The following is a 23,987-nucleotide window of genomic DNA, read 5'->3' on the forward strand; positions in this document are numbered from 1 at the left end:
GCTATGTTAAATTCCAATAGAGGAGAATACTACTTAAAACTACTTAACCAAATGATTGTTATCTAGAACTAGAAACATTTTTCAGTATTTTAATGGATTTTAAATCTAATTGTTGTGGATCCTCAGTTCAGTGGTATGTATCTTAATCCATTCACCTCCCTCTCTATGGGATGGTGCCTTTCTGTTAAGTCCTCCCCCTGAAATTCCATCCCATGTACTGGGATCTTTCTGTAGATTCTTTTACTTTTTGTGTGGCTCTCCAAACATGTCCATCCCACCTCTATCTCGGATGTTGGCTTTTATGCTAGTTTTTGGTGCTCAGTTATTTATTGATAATATGCAGAGCCACCATACGCCAGTCCAACACTTTTAATTCTTTTTTTGCAGCCATAAGCATTTGTATTTTTAAAAGACAAACTTTTGTTTCAGGGAGAAGTGTAGAATATTGTGCAGTTTCTCAGATGCAAATCCATCTGTTTCTCTGTTTCAGTTCTGGGCCCCGTTTATTGTTCTCTATAGTAAGCTAGACTGACTAGGCCATCCTGATAGCTCAGCTTCTAGACTGCAATGAAATGAGACTTACAGAATATTAGATAATTGACAAAAGGATGTATACTTAACCCTAGCATGGAGGAGAAACTCAACAAAGATACAGCCTTGTTTCAGATGAACATAACCGTATGCCTCTAAGTTGCTCAGGCTGGTCTGCAGTCTGCTATGCTCAGTTAACCAGGAAGTTATGTCAGTGTTGAAGCCTTAGTTTCTGGAGACAGTTAAATCTCAGGGATAATTCCACTGCTTTTAAAACTTATGGAGCTGGGGCAGCTAGGTGGCTCGGTGGATAGAGTACCAGCCCTGAAGTCAGGAGGACCTGAATTCAACTCTGCCCTCAGACACTTAACACATCCTGGCTATGTCAACCTGGGCAAGTCACTTAACCCCAATTGCCTTAGCACAAACAAACAAACCCCAAAACTTATGGAGCCTGTGTTATTAGAACTTTAGGAAAAGCTATGTGAGGGGCTCTAAGAAATATTGTTACTATTTTATTTCTCTCATGTGTATTTATGTACATATGTGTAAATACATATGAACATATATGTGCATATATGCATAGACCTACCTACAGATGTTTTATATATGCAGATAAATAAATATGTGTGTATATATGTAAATATGTATGTGAATATACACAGACACATATAGCAAGTTTGTAGTCTTGATATATATCATGTGATTCAGAAATGCCCGCCACAACAGTAGCCAGTCCTTTCCTTTTGCTAGAATATAGTTAATTTCATTTTTTATGAAGTAGTTTGATGATCTCTGTGTTAAGTAACTACTTAATTTTTGAAGAAAGTATCCGTGGCAAATAAGTACTAGAATTCAATGTAATGTATAAGCCTTTGACTTCCTAATCCTGAAAATATTTTCCTTTATATTTTAATCATCATTCCCTGTACCTGCCTTTACCTGCCTATTGTAATATATGTTGATAAAACCTCAAGAATATTTTAAAATCTTCCTAAAGTTTCTGTATCTCTTCATTCTCTATGACAGATGTTATAAGTCTACAATTGGCTTTATAGTTGGCTTTTTGATAAGAGCTTGTCATGAGCACCACCATATATGATAATTATATTCCATAAAATTATGCCGTTTCTTTTTATCTTTAGATGTACAATGAAATTAGCCCTGCATGGTCCTTTATTTACTTCTTTAAGGAGAATTTATGACATTCTTCCTTTTGGCTGCCTTTAACTTTTGTCTTCTGGTTTCACTTATATTAGAACATCGAGACTGATGTGATTTAGTTTTGTCAATATATTCATTGATGATCTTTCATTTAGAGTACCAGCGAAAGCCTAACAATTGGTTCTAGGCCTGACCATAATTAAACATACTGGTCCTTAAAAAGGATTATTTCAAATCATATCTTCTTGTTCAGTCATTTTTTAGTTACGTCTGACTTTTTGTGACCCCATTTGGGAGTATTCTTGGCAAAGATGGGAGAGTTATTAGCCAATTTTCTTTTCTAGCTCATTTTAGGGATGAGGAAACATGGGTAAACAGGATTTAGTAACTTGCCAAAAATCTCATAGTCATTCTAATAAGGGTCACTCTACTTAAAATCTTAGTAGTAGCTTGTGCTCCACTAGCATGGGTTTTTAGTGTTCCTACTATGTTATAATTAATTATAATATGATATTAGCAAAACAATAAAGTATCTAAATTAAGAATTTTTAGCTATAAATGTTTGTAGAACAGAATTTTTAAGCATTCTTCCAATGATTTATTTGCCTATAGCTCACTATCTTCAGACCTCATGAAGCTTTGTGGTGAAATTAAGCCAAAAAACAAGGTAAGGTGAAAAAATAATAGGAAAAATGTGAATTTTTACTATTGATCTTTCACTGACCCATCCATGTCTTTTCTCCACATGTTTAAATTATCCATCCTAGTTGTCATAAATCTAGCACCTAAAGGAATTGGAATGGATTTAATATTAATATATAAAAATATATAGATTTCATGAGAAATCTTAAACGTAGCTTACTTTACTATAGTTTAATTATTCAGTCTGTTACTAACTGCTATTGTATATCACTTGCAGAACTAATTTGCTGTTATCATGAGTTAGGCACAGTAATTCTGTAAAGATAGCATAATTCTATAATTTGAAACAATTGTAGTATAGTATAAATTTATTCAGTCTTTTATAAGAGGAAGCAGCCGAGCTTTAACTTTTGGTTCTTTAATTAAATGGCACTTTTAAAATTTTTATTTATTCACTTTCTGAGCCCAACTCTAGCTAGTCGTCTTCTCTTAGGATATCCTAGTGCACACTTTTTAAATATAATATATATATATTAACAATGAAAATGTAAGTTTAAAATATTTCTTAATCTTTTGAATAATAGTTTGCTTCTAACTGCTTTTTCCCCCCTTTGGGTATTAGGCACGAAGGAGGACCACAACTCAAATGGAATTGCTCTATGCAGATAGCAGTGAACTAGCTTCAGACACTAGTACAGGAGATGCTCTCTTGTCTGGCCCTCTTACACCTGTTGCAGAAGGGCAAGAGATTGGAATGAATACAGAGACAAGTGGTACTTCTGCTAGGGAAAAAGAGCTCATTCCCCCGTCTGGCTTACCTTCTAAGATAGGCAGCATGTAAGTCTGGCCAGCTGAACTAACTTTCTGTCTTTTGGCTTTTTATATGCATGTAGCAAATATATGTAGTTTAAACCTTTTTTTTTTTAATTTATAGGATCTATAATTTTTAGACCAATAAGAATGCATTCCTAAATAGTGTTAAACTTTTTTTTTTTCATACTTTAAAAGTTTATTTGGGGTCTTTCTCGGTGAATTTTCTTTTCATAATTAAAATTGCCTTGTATCTAAATTTTAAGGGTGATCTTTTAGATAGAAAGTTGGAGGGTTTTTTTTTTAGTGGCAGTTGCATACACATAAATTCTAAATTATATTAAACTAATTGCAAATGCTCTCATTTTCAGAACTTGAACACAATTGATGTTTACTGATTCTTTGTAACTTATTTTTGAAATACATAATTTAAAAAATTATATTAATCCTTCACTCAATGAAATTTGTTACATTGAAGCATTTCCCATGAGAAAATGTTTTCCTTGAAGCATCAGAATTTGGAGCTGTAGTCTCCATCTTTATCACTATATAGTCCAGTTCTACCCCTTCAGAGTCTTTTCACATGCCATTTTGGCACACAGTTTTTCATTGCATATAAACGTACAACTGAGAGAGAGTTCTGCCTAAAATTTATTTTCTTTTGGGGATCAAATAATGTAACCTATCCCCACAGATCTTCATATTTAATAATTTTATTGACTATTTTCTAGTTCAGATTTCTTTTTACATCTTTCATACTAACTTTTACACACAATTTACCAAATAATTTGTGAGTTCAATAGCATGGCTGTATTAAAACATATTAAAAATAATGATCTGTGCATATTTATATATATATATATGTATATATACACACACTGCATCAGGTTTGAAAGTTGCTGATAAGGCAATTAACACACTTCCCCCACTCAAAAATATCTGTTCTTTTATTCTAATCTTTATTTTCTTCAAATGTTTCTGATCTCTTCAGTTTAGATTTTATTTTAACGATGGCAGATATTTCTTGCATGTGCTTGAAGTGGCATAAATAACTGCAGTTGCTGTTAGAAATTGCTAATTGACACAAATGAACATTTTAATGCTTTCACGATAAAATTTGCTGAAAAGAGTAGAGTGAATGTTTCAATGGTTAGTCTATCAGATGACTAGAAACTTTTGGAGCCTCAAGACTCCAAGACTATGGCCTGGAATCCAGATTCAGGTAATATCTTCTTTTTTGCTTTTTTGTAATTTTTATCATTTAGCCCTCATCATGGGTTTTATTGATCATGGAAGAAAAAATCATCTTGGATATGCCTCCTTGTTCAATGTAGTTAAATCTTCTTAAATATTGATTTGTGTATATTCTTTCTAATATTGTAGTGAAGTTTTAGTCAATAAATGACTGAAATTGCTTATTGTTCAAAGTAAAATAACATTTTAAATATACCAAATTTCACTTATACTATACCTTTCCTATTTGGGAAAGTCAGATTGATTGATTGAATGATTTTGCTTTTTAGTTTCAAAATATATGCATAGATAATTTTCAACATTCACCCTTGCAAAACCTTGTGTTCCAGATTTTTTCTCCCAACTTTCCCCACCTCATCCCTTAGGCAGCAATTCTTTTATACATATTTCCACAATTATCATGCTGCACAAGAAAAATCAGTTAATTTATATTTTAAGATAAATGAATACACTGTGCTTTGACAGCAACATTTTTTCCCATTTGTTTTATGGAATATGCTTTTTAAATTTATTTCATCTTTTTAAAATAGTTTTCTTCCTAGATAAGGATTAATACAAAGCAAACATTTTTTCCCCAAATAAACTGCTTTGTGGCTGATTTTGTTGCAATATAAGAATAAGAACAAGACAATACAAACTTTTGAGAATTAAAAAGCAGAGGGGAAGCTAACTGGTTTTTTCAAAGTATCTATAGTACATAGTAGGTGCTTGTTGAATTTTCACATACAAATGTTTGATGAATGTTTTTAAATTGAATTTAGAGAGTTCTTAGAGAGAGAAAATAGAGAATTTACCATGATATTAAATAAAACTAACGATTATTTGTATAGTTGTATTTTTAATCAACTTCTGCTATTTTGAGATACTTCATTTAAAAAAACCACCAACAATATCTTATAGCTTATCAATTTCTTTCTTCATAATTAATGATTCAGTTTTAATCTAGTTTTACCACTATTTAAAGTATATTTAGCATTGACATGAAATAATATGCTATTGATATTCAAGTTCAAATGAAACTATGTGTATTTATTTAGTGGTATTTGTTATAATGTAATTTGTAAGTTTTTTTTTTGTCTTGAGTTTCTATTCCTTTTAAAAAAATCTTTTAAAATCTTTTTTCACATAATGCTCATGTCTTAATTCCTCCTTTAGAGAAAAAAATTATTTATTTGACAAATGGCCTCATAAATAGCAATATGGCAAATTAAATTATATTTCAGTTTTTAAATTTTAGTACTTAACAGAACTTTTACTGTCTTCTTAGCTCTAGACAACCATCTCAATCTGAAAAGAAAATACCTGAACCTTCACCTTTAACCAAAAGAAAGGCATTTGAAAGAGCAGAAAAATCAAAGACTAAGGAACAAAAACAGTAAGTTGTTATTCCCATTCATCTCCATCATATCTGTAACTTAGAATAGAAATTGGACCTGATATTTCATTACTATAGGGAACTCCAAGCTAAGTAAACTCCCTCTTACCAATGCAGGTCTATACCAAATCTGCAATTTATAGTGAGAGAGTTTCTTAGAACTTGAAAAGTTAAATGATTTGCCCCAAGATTGCACAGCCAGTGTGTCAGAGGCAGAGCTTAAATCCATTTTTTCAGGGGCAACTTTCTATCCACTGAGCCAAACTGGCTCTCAAAAGCAAATATCATGTAAGAAGGACTCTGCCCAACTACAAACCCTGAGATACCCATAACCCAATTTATTTTAATCATATTGATTTATCACATTCTTCTGAGAGGCAAGCAGCTGTTTAACTATTTTAGTTGTCTAAATAAAGATACATAGAGACATAGCCTCAGGTTGTTATATTGTTTGCCTAATTAATAGCATGGAATCAGATCTTTCAGAGTGTTCGAGGAATAAAGCAAAAAAAGACTTGTAAATACAAGAATCAGACAAAATATTCTGCATGTATTTAAGCAAGATAGATATTTACACTGACTTCTGCTTTCCTCAGACAGAATTTTCTCTGTAGTCCCACCTAGTGGTCTGCACAAGAGTACCAGACAACAAGGTTTTTCATTACTCGGAATTCTTATGAAATGGCATGCTATCTAATCTTTTCTTTATACTGGAAATACCTAATTAAAGCTGTGCTAGGCGTGTTTCATTCAGTCTTCCTAACAAATCATAACCAACTAAAGACACATCTTTAATGTTCTTTTTTTCTTGTAGCTCAGATTCTGGAACCTCAGAGGCTAGTCTTTCACCTCCTTCTTCCCCACCAAGCCGGCCCCGTAATGAACTGAATGTTTTTAGTCGTCTTACTGTTTCTCAGGGAAACACATCAGTTCAGCAGGATAAGTAAGTCGCAGGGGAAAGCTGGACTTTTCCATGCATTCTAAATTCTTTAGCATGATTTCCAAAAAAAAAAAAATCTTTTCTCCCAAGTTAAAATTTATTTTCTAATAGATACATGCTTAAATGAAATACAGGGTAAAAATTAGCGAAAACTATTTTCCTTCAGTATGATGTTCATTATTACAAGCTTAGTACTTATATACTTTAAGAGCTTGACTTTCCTTATTCTTTCAAAAGAAATGTATTTTCAAGATCCCTAGAAGTTTAAGCCCACAATTCAGTTCTTATGATATCCTCTTACCCACAATATTCTGTATTGCTAGAGACAAATCTACTAACTTCTATTATACATAATAGCCTAACATGACTTTTCTTAAATGCATTTTATTCTTTTGATCATTAGATAGAGATAAAACATCTCTATCAAAGAATGGCATCAATTTTGGTTTTGGAAAAAGGAGCGTGCTTTTTTTAAAATTTATTTTTTTATATGCTGACAATGTGAACATTAAGATTTAAAATACAAGTTTAAAAACAATTATTGAATTTCTCCTGAAAAAATTCAATGCTGACACTGTTGGTGTAATGCATATATTAGCTCTCATTAGTAATTGGAAACTGTTTTAAGTTTAAATTGTAGTATGTTGAGAGTATATGGGTTTTTCATTGCTTCTTTTTCTGTTATTTGTTTTCTTCAATATTCAAGTGAATCATAAAAGTTGCAGGATATCATCAAGTATCATTTAAAAATCAATCTCCCTTGTGTAGGAATTTTTGTCAATAATTAATTAAAACTTCAGACAAAAATGTAGCGCAATGCATATAACTGAATTTAATCTTTTGAAATAATTGAAGTCAAAGTGGTTGTGATTCTATCACTTTTATTATTTTTGTTTAGGTTAACAAATATTTGTGACAATATTTGGGAAATAAATTAAGTGTTCTTTTTGACAGTTGTGCCTTCATTAAGTATCTTTAAAAATCACCAAATAATCTCTATAGTAACTTTTGACTATCCTAAGAAAATTTTGCCCCCCAGATTTGGAATAATTTTAATAACTTGCATGTAGTTATAATTTCCCATTGAAATTTGCCTTATAAGCTACCAACTTAATTTGACTCTATAAATAATATTTTTAAAGTTGAAAATTATTTAAAGTTGAAAACTACAAAGTTTTGATTATAAAAAAGAAAATTTCTAATTGATTGGGTTGATTGTAATTAACCCTCAAATGCATAATATATTTCCTTCCTTCAGTCACTCTTTTATCCTTGTTCTATTTTCAATAAATCTCCTTTTTAATGTACAACCATGTGTTAGGATAGTTTCTAAGCCATTTATTATGCTGGTGCATTGGAAGTCAGACAAAAACCAATTCTATACATTGAGTTTTGTCTCAGCAGGCTTGTACCCTATATAAACCCCACCCTCCATCCCATTCTTTTCCTATGATTATTGAGGCCATTCTCCATTTTGAATGTTGAATCACAGAACCCTTATAGTGGGATTCTCCCACCTTTGGTTCTGAGTAAAATGACTTTTCTCTGCATTTTAGTAATATTTTTGAAGCCCCTTTTAAAGATGAAATTCATTAGTCATTCCTAGTGGTACTTCCAATTTGGAGTCTGTCTTTTTGTTGGATTTGAAGTTTTTCATTTGAAGGAAAACTAAGGAAAATAAAATAAGGAATGGAAGGAATTTTTATTATAACCTTTTTGTCCTCCCTGCATCCTCTCTCCAGTAAATTATAACTTGAAAAATCCTTATATTCATATTAACAATTTTAAAAATTATTGATATCTGCTTAAATAGAGAAGCAGGACATCATGAGCAAAATGTTGGCATTTTGTGGGTTAGCCATACTATTAATGTTCAGTTCATTCAGAAACTTTACAATGCTGATACCTGTATTCTTTCTTCTCATGATACTACCACTGTTCGTTATAGGTCTGATGACAGTGATTCCTCTCTATCGGAGGTACACAGGTACTTTCTCTCTTTCTTTCCTGAATTCTGATTTCTTACTGATTTCCTAAAATGTCAAGAGTTTTCCAAACAAAGTTTCATTTTCCTTGCATGCCTTTTTCTTCCCCTTTCTTCTAAACCGTATACTGCATTGAATTTTACTTTTTTCTGCCAGAATTTTATCTTTTTATAAGCATGCATTTTAGGGGCAAAATGTTTTGTTATGGTGGCTTTTAAAATTTATAGTCTTTGCTTGCTGTCTGTGTGCATATTTAAAAAAAAAGATGTTATATATACATAGGTACTGAAAAGGATTATTATCCATTTATTAATTATAGTTTATAAAAATATGAGGGACTTTGAGTGAGAATGTGGCTAATATTATTTTTAAATTGAGAATTTAAAATAATTCTTAAATTCTCCAAAGAATTTTCTAAAGAGCAACAGATATTTTGAATGATATGAATAAAAAAAAGACACAAGAAAGAAAAAAGAACAAAGCAAAAAAAGAAGAAAAAGGAAATAGATTTTAACATATGGAATTATATTCCTGATTGGTTTTTAGTTTAAAAGCATAATAATTGATTTTTGGTGCTTTCGATTATTCCATTCCATTCCCCTTTTTTCCTCTTTTTCCTTTGTCTGTTTTTTCTGTTTATTTTTCCTTTTATTTAGTAATGTTGATTTCCAGCCAATCTTCTAGAATATAGGTAGGATAAAGGTGAGATAAAATGTTCCCATTCATTGCTAAATACTTTTATGGATGTCCTCGAAAAAAATGAATTTTTTTCTATTTAGTTTCTGCTGAATAATACTTTTTAAAATACTCAAAATTTGATTTTTTTCTCCAAAATTCATATGGTTTTAGTTTAAATATGAAACAAGTAGTCTTCAAGCTCACTGCTCCTTATTTTTATAATACATTCATCAGAATGAAAAAAATTTAAAAAAGAATGGAAAAAATATTTCCAGGCTACTTTCAACTATCTGATATTCTAAAAAGTAAACTGTATTGACCCAAATTAAGGAGGGCAAATATTTAGAGAAATGTTATTAAAAACAAAGAAATATTGAAATAATAACATTTCAGTTCATATCCTCTAGACACTTAAATGATTACAGCACCTATTGCTTTTGACTCAGATTATCTCATCCAATCCTCAGCATACTTGAATAAGTGAAAAATGAAGGGTATAGGGATTAAATTAAGAATTTAGAATCATAAGATCTTAGATATATAGAAGGCACATTAACACTCATAAATCTTCTTGAAAGAAAACATGATATAGTGAGGAAAGTTCTGGTTTTGGAGTCCTGGCTTCAAGACTTCTCTGATATTTATTACTTGTTTGATCTTGGCAAGTCACTTTACCTCAGTTTTTCATCTGCAAGATGAAGGATTAGTCTAGATCAGGGTTTTATAATCTCAGATTCATGACTTTTTTATACTTTGATAGTTGTATTTCAATATATTTAGTTTTCTTCGTAATCTTATATGTTTTATTTTATGAATTTGTATACATTATTCTGAGAAAGGGATCTTAGTTTTCTACAAACTGCCAAAAATGGATCCGTGGCATTAAAAAAAAGTCAGGTACCTCTGATCTAAATTATATCTAAAGCTCCTTTCTAGTTCTAAAGTTGAAACCTCCCAATTATTGAAGGTGTCTCCTTTATTGTAGCCTCCTGGTCAAAGAAGTCATGTAGTCTTTGCTTAGATACTTGTAGGAAAGAGAAATTCATTTCTTTAAACACATTTTCTTATTAGACAATATCTACCCACCTAAAACTTCCATACCCTGGATTTAGTTTTGCTGTTTGAGTTAAAATAATGTACTTCTTAATTGATATGATATTCCTTCATGTATTTGAAAATATCTATCGTATATTTCCTAAGTCTTCTCTAATCCTGAGATAAATATCCCTAGTTCCTTTCTCAAATATTATAATTTCCAGACCCTGTCCTTCTAATTCCTCACCTATAGAGATGTTCTTTATCAACATTCATCCTAGAATGTAACACCCAGAGTTAATATAATGCTATCGTCACATATAATATGAACAAAATGGAGTATAATGCGATTATTATGTTTATCATCTAGTAACCTTTGCTTTTATTATTGTAAATTAATATTATCTTAGCTTTTTTTTTTTAGCTTTATCATGTTATTGGCCAGTAATGAGTTTGTATTATCCCACAAGGTTATTTTTAAAAAATATTTAAATTCTTCCTGGTGTAGATCTTCCTTGTCTTTGTTCTTAAATCTGACTTATAATATATTTTATTTATAGCACAATGCCAGTGTTTACATTTCCTTATCTCTTTGATATGTGGTCTCTGTACCTCTTCATTCAAATAACAGAAGCAGGAGTGTAGCATTGATTCATTTAATTAAGACTTCTAAAAGTCAAAGATTAAAAATGAATTAAGATATAACAACATATAATAGTTATTTGCAACTATTTCCCTCTTTTTTCTCAGGGGAGTAATAAACCCATTTCCTGCTTCAAAAAGTATCAAATCTTCTCCACTTCAATGCACTCACATTGCTGAAGGGCATACAAAAGCTGTGCTATGCATAGATTCTACTGATGATCTTTTATTCACTGGATCAAAAGGTATAGTTAAAATATTACCATAAACTTAATGAAGTCCTAGATTCATAGAATTTTAGATATGGGAATAATCTTAGAGATAACCTAATTCACACTTCAATGTGTGTGTCTGTATGTGTGTATGTATAAAGAGCGGGGAAAGATGTGAGAAAAAAAAAAGAGGGGAGAGGGGGATGGAGAAAGAGATAACAAGAAGTGGGGAGAGGGAGAAGAGGTGGGAGAGAGGTATAAATAAGAAACAGATTCCATTTTATGAATGATACACTGAAGAGCAAAAAATTGAGCTAGCAATAAATTATTAAAGTTCCAGTATGGCTCTCTGAACTGAATAAGAAGAATAATAGATGTCACAATTTTATATTTACCCCAATTGTCCCTTATTTCATTGATGGTGTTTTCCTTCCACTGATGCTTATAAAACTGCACTGCATCTTAGTAAATAGAAATCATGAATTAGCATTAACAAAAGTCTTCCACATCATATTTAGTCTCTGATAACTTAACTAGGCTGGTTTTTGGATGATATGTAGTCTGTCATTGAGCCCATATTCACACTTGTTCCAGTTTTATAGGTTTTGTCAAGATACTTGTTCCATTAGCATTTTTTTCCAAGATCCAAGGTCACTTCCACCCAGTGGAACAGTCTCTAATGTCCATTAATCTCGAGTTATAGAGGAAATAAGAGAGGACTCTAATGCAGGAATGATTTCAAATAAGTGAAATTGACTACAGTCATAATGAGTGGTTATTCAAATATAATAAACAAGTTTTCTTCTATGACTCTGTGTGTGATGTTTAAAAATACACACATTCAGTTATAACTGTTTTTTAAATTTTATTTTCTATACTACCAGATAACCTGGGCTAAGGAAGAAATTTAAAATCCCTTAATCCAGAAGAGGCTTATCCAACTTTTACATACCCAGACAGATAATCTAGAGCCTTCAAAATTAAGTCAGAGCTACAAATGGAACTGGTGCGTGAAGACATAGGCTTCAGATCAGGAGGTGACACATCAGGTTGTAGCAAAGCCAGAAATCATAAATTCATTCTTTCTCAAATGTAAGCTGGTAGTCAGAAGTTACGGTAACAACAGAGCAAAGCAGATGGGGCTTACTTTGTCAGAGTAGTCTTGGAGGGGGTGTGCTGTAATGGAAAGGACACAAGATTTGGAATCTTAACACCTGAATTTAACCTGGATCTTTCAATATTAACTGCGTGGCCTTGCATAAGTTATTTAAACCATCTAGACCTCAGTTTTCTCACCTATGAAATGATGTAGCCTCAATGACATCGGCCTCATAAATCTGTGATCCTACCAGCAACTCCAAAGACTATAATTGAAAGAAGTGTGTTTCCCTGATTGAAAATGATACCAACCAGGGACTGACTACCCTGCCTAATCTAAAAGGCAGTAGGGGGTTCTGAGCCACTTTCATCTACCTTGTAAGTTTAGGGGAAAATCCTGACAGAAAAAAGCCTGACATTAAATACCTAAAATACAATTATTTAGCAAGATTTTAGAAGACAACAATTTTAGCATTTATCATTGTACAATGAACTTATGGAAATAAGCAAATATGCATTATGAAGAATATTATGTAAAATATTCTGTGTAATTTGTTTTTACACATTTTTGGAGCCCAACTGAATGGTCTTCCCTGTCTGAAACCTGTATTTTCTCTTGGAGTTAAGGTCAGTCATTTTCAAATAAATGGAAAAAATCATTGTCTCTGAGTTCAATAATAAGACTGCAGGTACAACTCTGAGAGTAATTTTTGAAAGTTTTGTCATACATGCTTAAGCATTATTGGTTTGCTTCTTGAGATTACTGGATAATGTAGTTTGATATACATCTCCAGGATCCTGTTGGAATAAGATATTTATCTGTTATACCTTTCTCATTAAGTTTATAGATTAAAAAACAAAAACAAACAAACAAACAAAAAAACTTTCCACTAACCAGGTTTATATAGGCTTGATCTAAGATTTGGGCTAGAGAATTGGGATTATTATTTGACGTTGGTGAAGAGAAGAACAGGTTGTGAAAAGATGGATTCTCTGTTGTCATGGTATACTATCTAAGTTGTGGGTTTGTTTTTGGTTTTTTTGGGATTAGTTTAAGATGGGTCTCTGTATCTCAGCCAGGCTGGAAATGCACCAGTCATTCCTGATCCCATAATATTAAGTACTGGAATTTCTTTAACAAATTGGTGTACCCCAATTCTGAGAAGTCTATCATATTGGAGCCAGACTTAGTGTGAAGACTTGATTCGCTTAGCACTTTCGCTGCTTAAAATATCCTAATCTCAAACCTCTATCAACTTTATAATCCCCAGTAGCAGAAGTTACAGGCATGTACCTTTACTCCTATCTGGTATATTAGTTTAAATTAAATATTTATTTCATTGTGTTACTTAAACCTCCATACATGAATGTGTTTATATATTTATTATGTGTGTTGTTGTTTTTTTTTTAAGATCGTACCTGTAAAGTGTGGAATCTTGTAACTGGGCAAGAGATAATGTCACTAGGTGGTCATCCTAATAATGTCGTGTCTGTGAAATATTGTAATTATACCAGTTTGGTCTTCACTATTTCAACATCTTATATTAAAGTTTGGGATATTAGAGACTCTGCAAAGTGTATTAGAACATTGACGTAAGTAAAAGAAAACACTTTTTCTCCCTCTCTAACATCAGTATTATTTTTTAATAATTTGGAACAAGACTATATATAAATATCAAGTTTTCTTGTTGTCATAATACAGAAAAGTGAAGTGAAAGAATAATAACATAATATTTTCAAAATATTAGTCATTGATTAAATTTGCTTAGTGGCTAATGCCCCATAGCCCAAAGCATTATATTAGAAACTTGAGATACTTCTTGATACACTGATTCAGAAGTCCTACAATAAAGTCATAAAAAGAAATGTAATTTTCTTCATTTCTGTTAAGTTCTTCAGGTCAAGTTATGCCTGGTGATGCATGCTCTACAAGTACTAACCGAACAGTAACTATTCCTTCTGGAGAAAATCAGATCAATCAGATTGCACTCAACCCAAATGGCACTTTTCTTTATGCAGCTTCTGGAAATGCAGTGAGAATGTGGGACCTGAAGAGGTGAGTCATTAAAAATGTAATAGCTTTTGTGTGTGTGTTGTGTTTAAAGCTGCAAAGTGCTACATTATCTCATTTGCTTCTCACAACAACCTTGTGTATGTATTTACTAATATTAACACCCTGCTGCAGCCAAAGAAACTGAAGATGAGGGAACTAAGCAGCAGCTGAGCTCAGATTCTAACCAAGCTCTTTTGCTAACAAACGTTGCTAGGTGTTTTGCAACTGCTAACTGCTGTGGTCCAAATTCACTAACAAAGGCCCATTTAAGAGACAGAGGATAATTGAGATGGCATTGTCAGTGATTCAACTGTCATTTGTTTTGAATTTGTCGTTTGTTTTGTCATTTCTGGTAGAATTATTATTATCACCTAGCCCATTTTATAGCACAATAGATGTACCAGCCTTTCTCAGGGACATATGCAACAGAGGAGAGCACAAATCAGTGAAAGCCTACTTGGTAATTAAACTCTGGAGAACTTCATTATGTTGCCACAAATGGTTTTCTTTTCTCATTCTTTCTAACACATTTAGTTTTACAGATAATTCAGAAACACACAGAGTTTATTGTAATACATAGCCTCCGAATGGGACAGAGACTGATGTCTTCATTATAACTGTTAACACCTACTCCTGCCCTCTTGATCATCTTTTAAAGCTTATTTCTTAATTTTATATGCATATTCTGTAACCTGATTTTGCTGCTATACTATGTGTATATTTGTTAAAAATCACTAAGTGGGTTGATGAGGCTCTTGTGTATCAAGTCTGGTTTATTTATGCAACTTTTCCTTTTCCTTCTTATAAGAATTATTTCTCTTGTGTCTTCAGGAATTCATTCATAAGAGTGGACAATTAGAGTTTTATATTAAAAACAACAATATTCATGGTAGCATGACTACGTCTAATTAGAAGGAAAGCTGGACTAATAATGGTCACACTTCTATATCTTCAACAGAGTCTATTACCAATAGTTATATTGTTATTATAAAGTAATCATGTCACCAAATATTATATAAAACAGAAGCTTTCTCTAGATGTTTGAGAAATGTAGGAGATTAGGAAGAACATTTAAAGTTTCATTTTGAAGTGAGAGGGTCACAGGTTTAATGAGGAAACTGTATAATAAGACAGGAGTGTTTGCTAACATGATCAATCACTTTTAAAATACCTTGTGTGTTTTATCTTATGTCCCAAAATAGACTCTTTCTGGACTCATCAAATTTTTTGATAGACAGATAGTGAGGAAACTATGATATCCTTAAGCTTGAGCATCTTTGTACTCCAATCCACTTATGTAAAAAGAAAAATATTTTGATATTCTTGGACCTAAAGATATTTGACCTTAAAACCTTCAAAAAAGAGTCAGGTGTCTTTGATTATCTTATTGATTAGAATGAGAAGAGACTTAGGAATTATTTAATCTACCCTCTCATTTTATAGATGAAGAAAAGATGAAGTGACAGCTAATTATTGCAAAGCCGAGACTAAAACCTGGCTATTTTTTTCCATTATAATAGCTAATTGATTTCATATCTTTACAATTTCTTCATAGTCTTTGTCTAGGGTAGTTACATCTTAACATATCCATGTTTCCTCCATCTGACATAATATTAGAGATTTTCCCATAATGCTATTGATTATATAGTTATCATTCACATCATGTACTTGCTTCAACTTAAGTCCAAAATATAGAAATGGTATTATCAAATATGTATCAGTTACAGGAAAATTTCCATCATATTTTAGGAACTCTGCATTTCATTAAGTTAGGGCATTTGGATATGGTAAGAACTACAGAGTTTATACTGTGATACTTAGAATCAGATGATTGTAGTGTCCCTAGCTTGTTGATCTACTCCATTTCCCAAACTTCTTGAGAAAGCTCATGTTTCACATGGCATTTGGTAACATGTTACTTTGTAATTAGTAACTATTGGTAATAGACTCTGTTTAAGATTTAGAAGTGTGAACATTATTAGTCCCATTTTCCTTCTAATTAGACTGTAATGTCATGCTACTGTGAATATTGGTATTTTTTACATAAAACTCCCGTGTGTCCACTCTTTAAGTTTATTTTTACCAAAACCTAGGTTCTAAGACAATAGAATTTAGTAATATCTAACATTTAAGATTAAAAAGTCATTTACTACAGCTCCTTTTATTTTACTGCTGTAGAAACTGAGTCCAAGTTTTTAAATTATTTACTCAATTGAAATATATATTTATTCATTTTATTGTGTCACTTAAAATACCTACACACATTAATATGTTGGAGAAGTTTTTATTTAAATGAACAAGATTATCTCTGAAGTTCTTCCTAACTTTGAGGTCCTGAAATATACCCAAATTACCTTTGTCTCTTTTTTTTTTTTTTTTTCAGGTTTCAGTCAACAGGAAAGTTAACTGGTCACCAGGGCCCAGTTATGTGCCTTACTGTAGATCAGATTTCTAATGGGCAGGATTTGATCATCACTGGTTCCAAAGATCACTACATTAAGGTAGGTGTGTGTGTGTGTGTGTGTGTGTGTGTGTGTGTGTGTGTGTATACATAGTATAATATTTATCCTTTTCTAGTTTTTTGATTGTAACATTTTAAAAGTTTGCAGCTTTCTTATCATGCCCCCAAAATTACCCAAATGTGATAACTTTGAAAGGCCCAGATTACATTGCTTTCTGTGCAATCCTGTGGCATAACTTTTTAGTGTTGATAAGTCCCAGAAGTCAATGGGAACTTCCTCAGATCACTAGAATTGATCAAAGCCCAGTTTAGATGATGATAATTTGAATTTGTGTAATCTTTAAAATTTTGCATAGCTCTTGCCTCACCACCAACCTTTTCCCATTTTATTGAATGTACCTTTTAAAATTGAATAATGAATGATAAATTATGCCATTCATTTTAACACTACATTTCCCAGTTCAGGGTACAAGGGTTTCATTTGTTTAACTTGTTAATTCATTCGTTACGTATTTTTGTATTCTTCTTAATAGATAGCACAGTAGAGAAAACAGAAGATTAAGTTTCGAATTCCACCTTTGCTGCTTCTTATATGGCCTTGAACAAGTCATTGTCTCTGGGCTTAAGTTTCCTCATCTACAAAATGAAGAAGTTGGCCTAGATGACAACTAAAGTCCCTCCCATGATTCTGTGATCTTTCTCGTTCTCAATTCTATATTCATTTTTGATTAGTTCTGTAATACTGAGTTAACATGGCATGGCATGAGAATAAGTATACATGCTGAAAGAGGATCCTTCCCTTTTATTTAATTTCAACAAACATTTATTTAGTACCCTTTTATCCAAGGGAGTATGTCTCTGTCTCCCATTCCCTGTTTCCCAAAAGACATAAAATAGAGCTTCAGATTCCTGAGCCTCCTAAAAAATAATCTTGCCATTAAAATGGATTTCATTTTAATCCATTAATTCATTTTAATCCATTTAATGACAGTTAAGTCATTTCTGGTATGTAAAATTCCTATTGCTGAACATATCTGCATTTGTTTGCTCACACATGATGATTAAATTTTAGCTACTTTAGAATTCTTTGGATAGTAAGTTATATGACATGTGAAAGGTGATGAAATCCATTTAAAGTGGTAATATGAAAAGTTATAAATGAATTTAGCTTTCCTATATATATTTCAGCAAAGATATAAAAAGTTCACTAGTTGGATACTGTAGTGGTCAAGAAATCCAAAAAAGAAAGAATCATAAATTCTTTCATCAAGCCCAGGGCTATAAGACAGAAGCCACAGACACTGGAGAAGGGTAACTACCCTTCATCTAAATAGGTCAGAAGCCTGAAATAGAGTTCTGACCTGGGATGCAAAAAAGAGGCCAGGAACCTGAATCAGACCTTTGACTGCTTAATGAAACCTGTCAACATCTGTGTGCAGATAAATCAAGAATTGGAAGACAGTGACAGGAACTCAAGAATTTCAGGGCAAGACCAAAGTGGGCCTGGCCAGCTCTTTGAAAAGGGAAGGAGGAACATAAGCTGACCTTGGCAAAAAGTTCCAAACTAGAAATTAAAGAAAATATTATAAACAATGAGAAAATAGTAACTACAAAGAAAGCTCAAATAGTGGCTAAAAGAAATAAAAAATGAAATTGGAATTGAAATAAGATTTTTGGAAGGCAGAAAATATATGGAGAATAAATAATTTAGAACAGAAGACAGAAAACTAACCCAAGTATTGTAATCTCAGAGGGGAAAAAATAGAATAGAATAATCTTACAATGTCTCTATGAATGAAAAGAAAATATTAAACACAAATCAAAAGTCACAATTATTATCAACTGACCCAAAAAAATAGGTCAAGGAAAGATATCACCAAAATCCCTGAAAGCCATGAATTTGGGGAAAAAAATTACAAAAAAATACTACTCAGTATAATAGAACAAGAGTTCAAAGTAAAAAATACAAAACACCCATTTAATGTCACTGCCAAAATCTGTGAAATAAATTAGATTCACAAGACCCAAAAGTAAAAGAACATACTAAGAAGTATAATGTTCAGTAAATCAAGGAATGCCTGCCCCAACCCATATAATTATTGTCTCATTATCTGACAAAAATTTCTGGGAATACTAGAAAACAGTCTGGCAGAAATTAATTTTAGGCCAATATTCCCTATTATCTAAACTCAATAAAAACTTCCAAATGACTATAAATTATTGGTGCTCAGTCACATCCAACTCTGTGACCCTACTTGGGGTTTTCTTGGCAGAAATATTGGAGTGATTTGCTGTTTATTTCTCCAGCTCATTTTACAGATGAGGAAACTGAGACAAGTAGGGCTAAATGACTTCCCTAGGATCATGGAAGACTTAGATATAAAAGATAATTTTAAACCAAAAAAGGTCATATTTTAAACAAGGAAAGAGATACTTTTTACAGATATGAATAGAGAAGTTCTTTGGATGAGAGAAGATTGGAGATAGAGTGAACAATTTTAATTACATAAAATGGGAAACTTGTACAAAGAAAATCAATGAGTCAGAATTAATGGGGAAACAGGTAAAAGAAAAAACCTTTTTAGCCCATAAAAAATTTAATATCCATGGTGTATAGAAAGTTTGAGAGTTAGAATACAATCTCAGTGACAATCTAATCTAATTTGTAAGTGAACAGCCATTATAACATAACTGATCATTTGGCCTTTTCTTGAAAAACTTGAAAGGGGAGAAACCCTCCATTCTACATTTGAATTTTATCATTGGGAAGTTTTTACCTGACATTAAACCTTAATACCCCCTTTAAACTTCTGCCTCCTATTCCTGATTCTGCTGTCTAGAGCCAAATGAAATAAATGTAATTTCTCTTACACAAAAAAGAATTCTTCAAGAAAAGTATGTTTTTTACATTTTAAAATTATTGTATTAAAGATTATAATCGAATAAACTTCATTTTAAAGTGTAAAATTCATTGTTAGCTTATAGGCCATACAAAAACAAGCAGCAGACAGTTTGTCAACATTGCCTTTGAGTGTAACACTCAGATTAAAATGATCCTTTTCAGATTTGCTTTACTAATTATACCTTGCAAATTTCCATCATCTGCATATTTAATAAGCATATTATCTGTTTCTTTATCAACTCAGTGATATCAGATATTGATATTAACAGCACAGGGACAAGTCCAGAGCACTGAAGCAATCTATTGGAGACCTCCTGCCACACTGACATTTAAGCCTTAATCCATAACACTCTAAACACTCTAAAGTACTCTAAAAGCCTGAACCACCAACCAGTTCTAAATCCATCTGATTGTATTATCCATATCTCTTCATATTTTTCACAAGAATCAAGTAAGACAATTTATACAGAGCTTTGCTCAAATCTAAGTAAACTGTTCCATGGTATGTCCCCCATATACTTGCTTAATAATATGATCAAAAAGTAAAGGATGGTTAGTATGACATCTATCATGCTAATAAGTTATTCCATAATTTCCCATGAATCAATAATTCACAAGAAGGGAGGGAGATCAGCCTACAATTGGGGCATAGTGCACTGGACTGACATCGAAATATCAAATACACATGCAAATGCAAGTGATTGCACAATTTCCCTTGTTCTTTATTGATATTTTCAGCCTTAATTCTTTAAACTATTTGTGATATTTATACCTCAACCCTAAGCAACAGGTTCAAACTTTTTAGCTAATCACCACCACTTCAATAACTCAGATTACTTTGTCTCAACACCACAGTAGCTGTGGCCATAGTCACCTCTCCTTCAGGCTACTCCCAACTTCCTGTTACCATTTTGTTCCATCCAGTGCCTAGCACTTAACATGATCTCAGCATATGGAGGCGCTTAATAAATACTTAATGACTGAGGGACTGGCAATGTCAGTTTGCTTAACTCTCTTAATTGTTCCACTTCTTACTAAGTTTTGAGCCTCTTGCTCAATCACCTTCTCTGTTTCTCTTCAGATTCTACTCACCGATCCTCCTCAAGCCTCCTTAATTGTCCTTGATTCTGCTTCTTTTTTAATATAGAAATAGAATATGCCCCAATATCTTAACCTAGATATTTTTCTTCAAATTTTCATCAGTTACATCTAGATTTTGCCAGATTTCTCCTCCCCAAATTTGCTCTTTGGTCTATTATGCTAGGCCAAATCTCCCTAACTTACCTACATGGTTTCCTTTTCTGTATTTAGCTCTAATTTTATTACTTCTCCTACTCCTATAACCATTTCCCACAGAAGCTCAAGTAGTGAAAAGCAAGAACAAATAAATAATCAAAGAGTAGAAACAAGAAGAAAGAGAAGCTATTGACAAATATAGAAAAAATATTCCAAATGAATAATTAAAAAAAGAAATGTAAATTAAAACAATCCTTAAGTTATATAGCACCCTGTCAGAGTGTTTCAAATGACAACAACAACAACAAAAGGGAAAGTGACAATTGTTGAAAGAGCTTTGGGAGGACAGGCTATGAAATTGTCCAACTATTCTGTGAACAATTTATTGACAGAAAGTCACTGAACTATATTCTCTTTGACCACTTAATACCACTATTAACAACACTTTTAAGGTTTTAGCAAAGAAGTAGAATGAAATGAGTTTTCATCATTTGGAAAATAGCTGATTGGAAAGATACTTGTCTGGTATTAGAATAGAATATTGCTGTGCCATAAGAAATAACAGAAGAGAAAAATTCAGAGAAACTTGGCGTTATTTGTGTGGATTAATGCCAGGTGAAGTGAGCAGAGTAATTTATGTGACAGCTCCAACATTGTATAGAAATACAACTGCAACAGACTTAAGAATGATCAATGCAGTGACTAATCAGAACCCCAAATGATAAATCATGATTCTCACCAAGACATGGGAAATCAAGAGGCAGAAAGGTAATAAACTAGAGGAAGAGAAAGGAGAGTACATTTTCAGACTCAAAATATTTGCTTTATGCAACTGTTCTCATTTGTTCTACAGCGAGGCTGTTTTGTTTCTTGGGAGAGGAGGCAGTTGGAAGAAAACTAAAAACACAAAAAGGGAAGAAAAGAATTAGTAATAACAGGAAAAAAGGAAGAAATGAACACAAGACTTTCAGGGCAGGTTGAACCACCATGTTAAATTTTAATTATATAGGACCTAATAGGAAAACAAAATAACTATACATAAAATAGATATTAACAGTTACATATACAGTTTCTCATTGTTCATTGTATGTTTAAATTCATAATAAAAAAATCAAAAAACATTTCCCCAAAGATTACCCAAAAACCAGAGTTCAAGTTTATTCATACTATCCATGTTAAATTGCTTTATGCTGACCATTTTATGTTAATATCTTTATGTGAAACATAGCGTAAAGACAACCTTCAAGTCAAGAAGAGCTGGTTACCATTACTGACAGAAATTGCCTGTATGACTCTAGGCAAATTATTTAACTTTTATTGCCCCCAGGAAATCTGCTAAGACCACACAGCATATTGTTGGCAGATATTCCCTCTCTGGAAACTTCCTGTTCCCTGGTGAAATGATAATCTAGTTCAAAACAAAGTAATCATTACTTAACATTAGACATATTCAACTCTTTTCTTTCTGTTGTTTTAGATGTTTGATGTAACTGAAGGGGCTCTTGGAACTGTAAGTCCCACTCACAATTTTGAGCCCCCTCATTATGACGGCATTGAAGCCCTTACTATACAAGGGGACAATCTTTTCAGTGGATCCAGAGATAATGGAATAAAGAAATGGGATTTGTCTCAAAAGGACCTTCTTCAGGTAATAAAAGATCTTTGAACACTTTGGAAGCTCCACTAAAAATTATTGTCTGTTCCCTAAAACTTCTTTTCACAATTTCTACATAAATCTCTTTTAAGGATCCTCTTAATCAGGGCTTATTATAACAAGGTTTTCATTCCAGTTAGGTAGAATATTCAGTTAAAAGAAAATGTGAATTCTACAGCTGCAGAGCTTTTCATTCCTTCACATAAACATGCATTTAATATTCTGTGGTATAGAATAAGGGCTCCATTTTACATCTATAAGAATTAAGGGAATTCACAAAACTGGAATGGTTTGGTATATGTGTATATTGCTACGTTTATTAACTTGGCACCATCTGAACCGCAATATCCAACCCTTGCCCCCATTAGGCTGGTTTTTCCTTTAAAGATTTTAGAAACATTCTTGAGACATATTGGCTCTAAATTGGGACTAAAAGCTCAGGCTGCTGGCATCATTAGCTGAGTATAAAACCGTACTAGGAGTTTGGGGCATTGCCTTGGCTGATAAAAAACAATTGGCAACTTGAGCAGAGGAATTTCAGCTGAATCAGGGTATCTTCAGGGCATGACCTTGTTGAATATCTTTCTCCTGCTGTAGTTAAATAAGTCTCCTTTGGTTAATATTGAATAACTCATTTAGTTCCCAATATCAGTCATCATGTGCTCAGTCAAACATCATGATATAGCATAATGATTCTTAATCTGGGTTTCTGAAGTTTTGGTTTTTTAAAAATTTTTTTGATAACTTTCAATATAATTGATCATCTTAGCAATCCTATATATTTTATTTTATGCATTTAAATTATTTTTCTGAGAAGAGGTCAATGGATTTCATCAGCTTGCCAAAGAGGATCCTTAACATAAAGGTTAAGAACTCTTGATATAGAAGAAAGAGCACTGGACTTGCAGCTCAAAGTCCTAAGTTTGAATGTAGACTTGCTGGATTCTGGCAAGACTACTTACGCTCTCATCCTCAGCCCTTTTCATCTGCAAAATAAGAATAAGAATTACACTATCTTTTTTGTTTTCATGAAGATTTTGAGATTTTACATATACATACATATATGTACATATATATGTAAAATACTTACTATTTATAAGGTGCTATATAAATATAAAAAAAAAGTGCTACATACATGTAAGTCACATAGAAGTTTAATCATATGGGTCCCAAGATCCCAAAGCTTCATATTCATTTTTCATCAAAAAGTTCCAAGTGGAATAGATCACCAATTATGTCAAGTATTCACTCATATTGAAATAGCAGACTAATGCAGTGGACAAGAGACTGGGCCTGGAGTTAACAAGACCTGAGT

At 32.3% G+C, this 23,987-nt stretch overlaps 1 protein-coding gene across 7 annotated transcripts in view; it reads left to right on the forward strand.

The window, feature by feature from the left end:
* Positions 1–23,987, forward strand: part of KIF21A (kinesin family member 21A) — a 161,958-nt gene that overhangs the window by 132,479 nt on the left and 5,492 nt on the right. For 4 of the 7 annotated variants that reach the window (XM_052000181.1, XM_052000182.1, XM_052000183.1 and 1 more), the window contains 10 exons: positions 2,308–2,362; positions 2,960–3,174; positions 5,669–5,776; positions 6,591–6,719; positions 8,665–8,703; positions 11,165–11,301; positions 13,779–13,959; positions 14,258–14,422; positions 16,803–16,920; positions 22,496–22,666. In XM_052000181.1, coding sequence (XP_051856141.1) covers positions 2,308–2,362; positions 2,960–3,174; positions 5,669–5,776; positions 6,591–6,719; positions 8,665–8,703; positions 11,165–11,301; positions 13,779–13,959; positions 14,258–14,422; positions 16,803–16,920; positions 22,496–22,666 — 1,318 coding nt within the window. The remainder of the gene's footprint in view (positions 1–2,307; positions 2,363–2,959; positions 3,175–5,668; positions 5,777–6,590; positions 6,720–8,664; positions 8,704–11,164; positions 11,302–13,778; positions 13,960–14,257; positions 14,423–16,802; positions 16,921–22,495; positions 22,667–23,987) is intronic. The other 3 variants (XM_052000184.1, XM_052000187.1, XM_052000186.1) reach the window with 1 other exon arrangement.

The sequence above is a fragment of the Antechinus flavipes genome, chromosome 5, assembly GCF_016432865.1.
Source record: "Antechinus flavipes isolate AdamAnt ecotype Samford, QLD, Australia chromosome 5, AdamAnt_v2, whole genome shotgun sequence".
Lineage (NCBI taxonomy): Eukaryota > Metazoa > Chordata > Mammalia > Dasyuromorphia > Dasyuridae > Antechinus > Antechinus flavipes.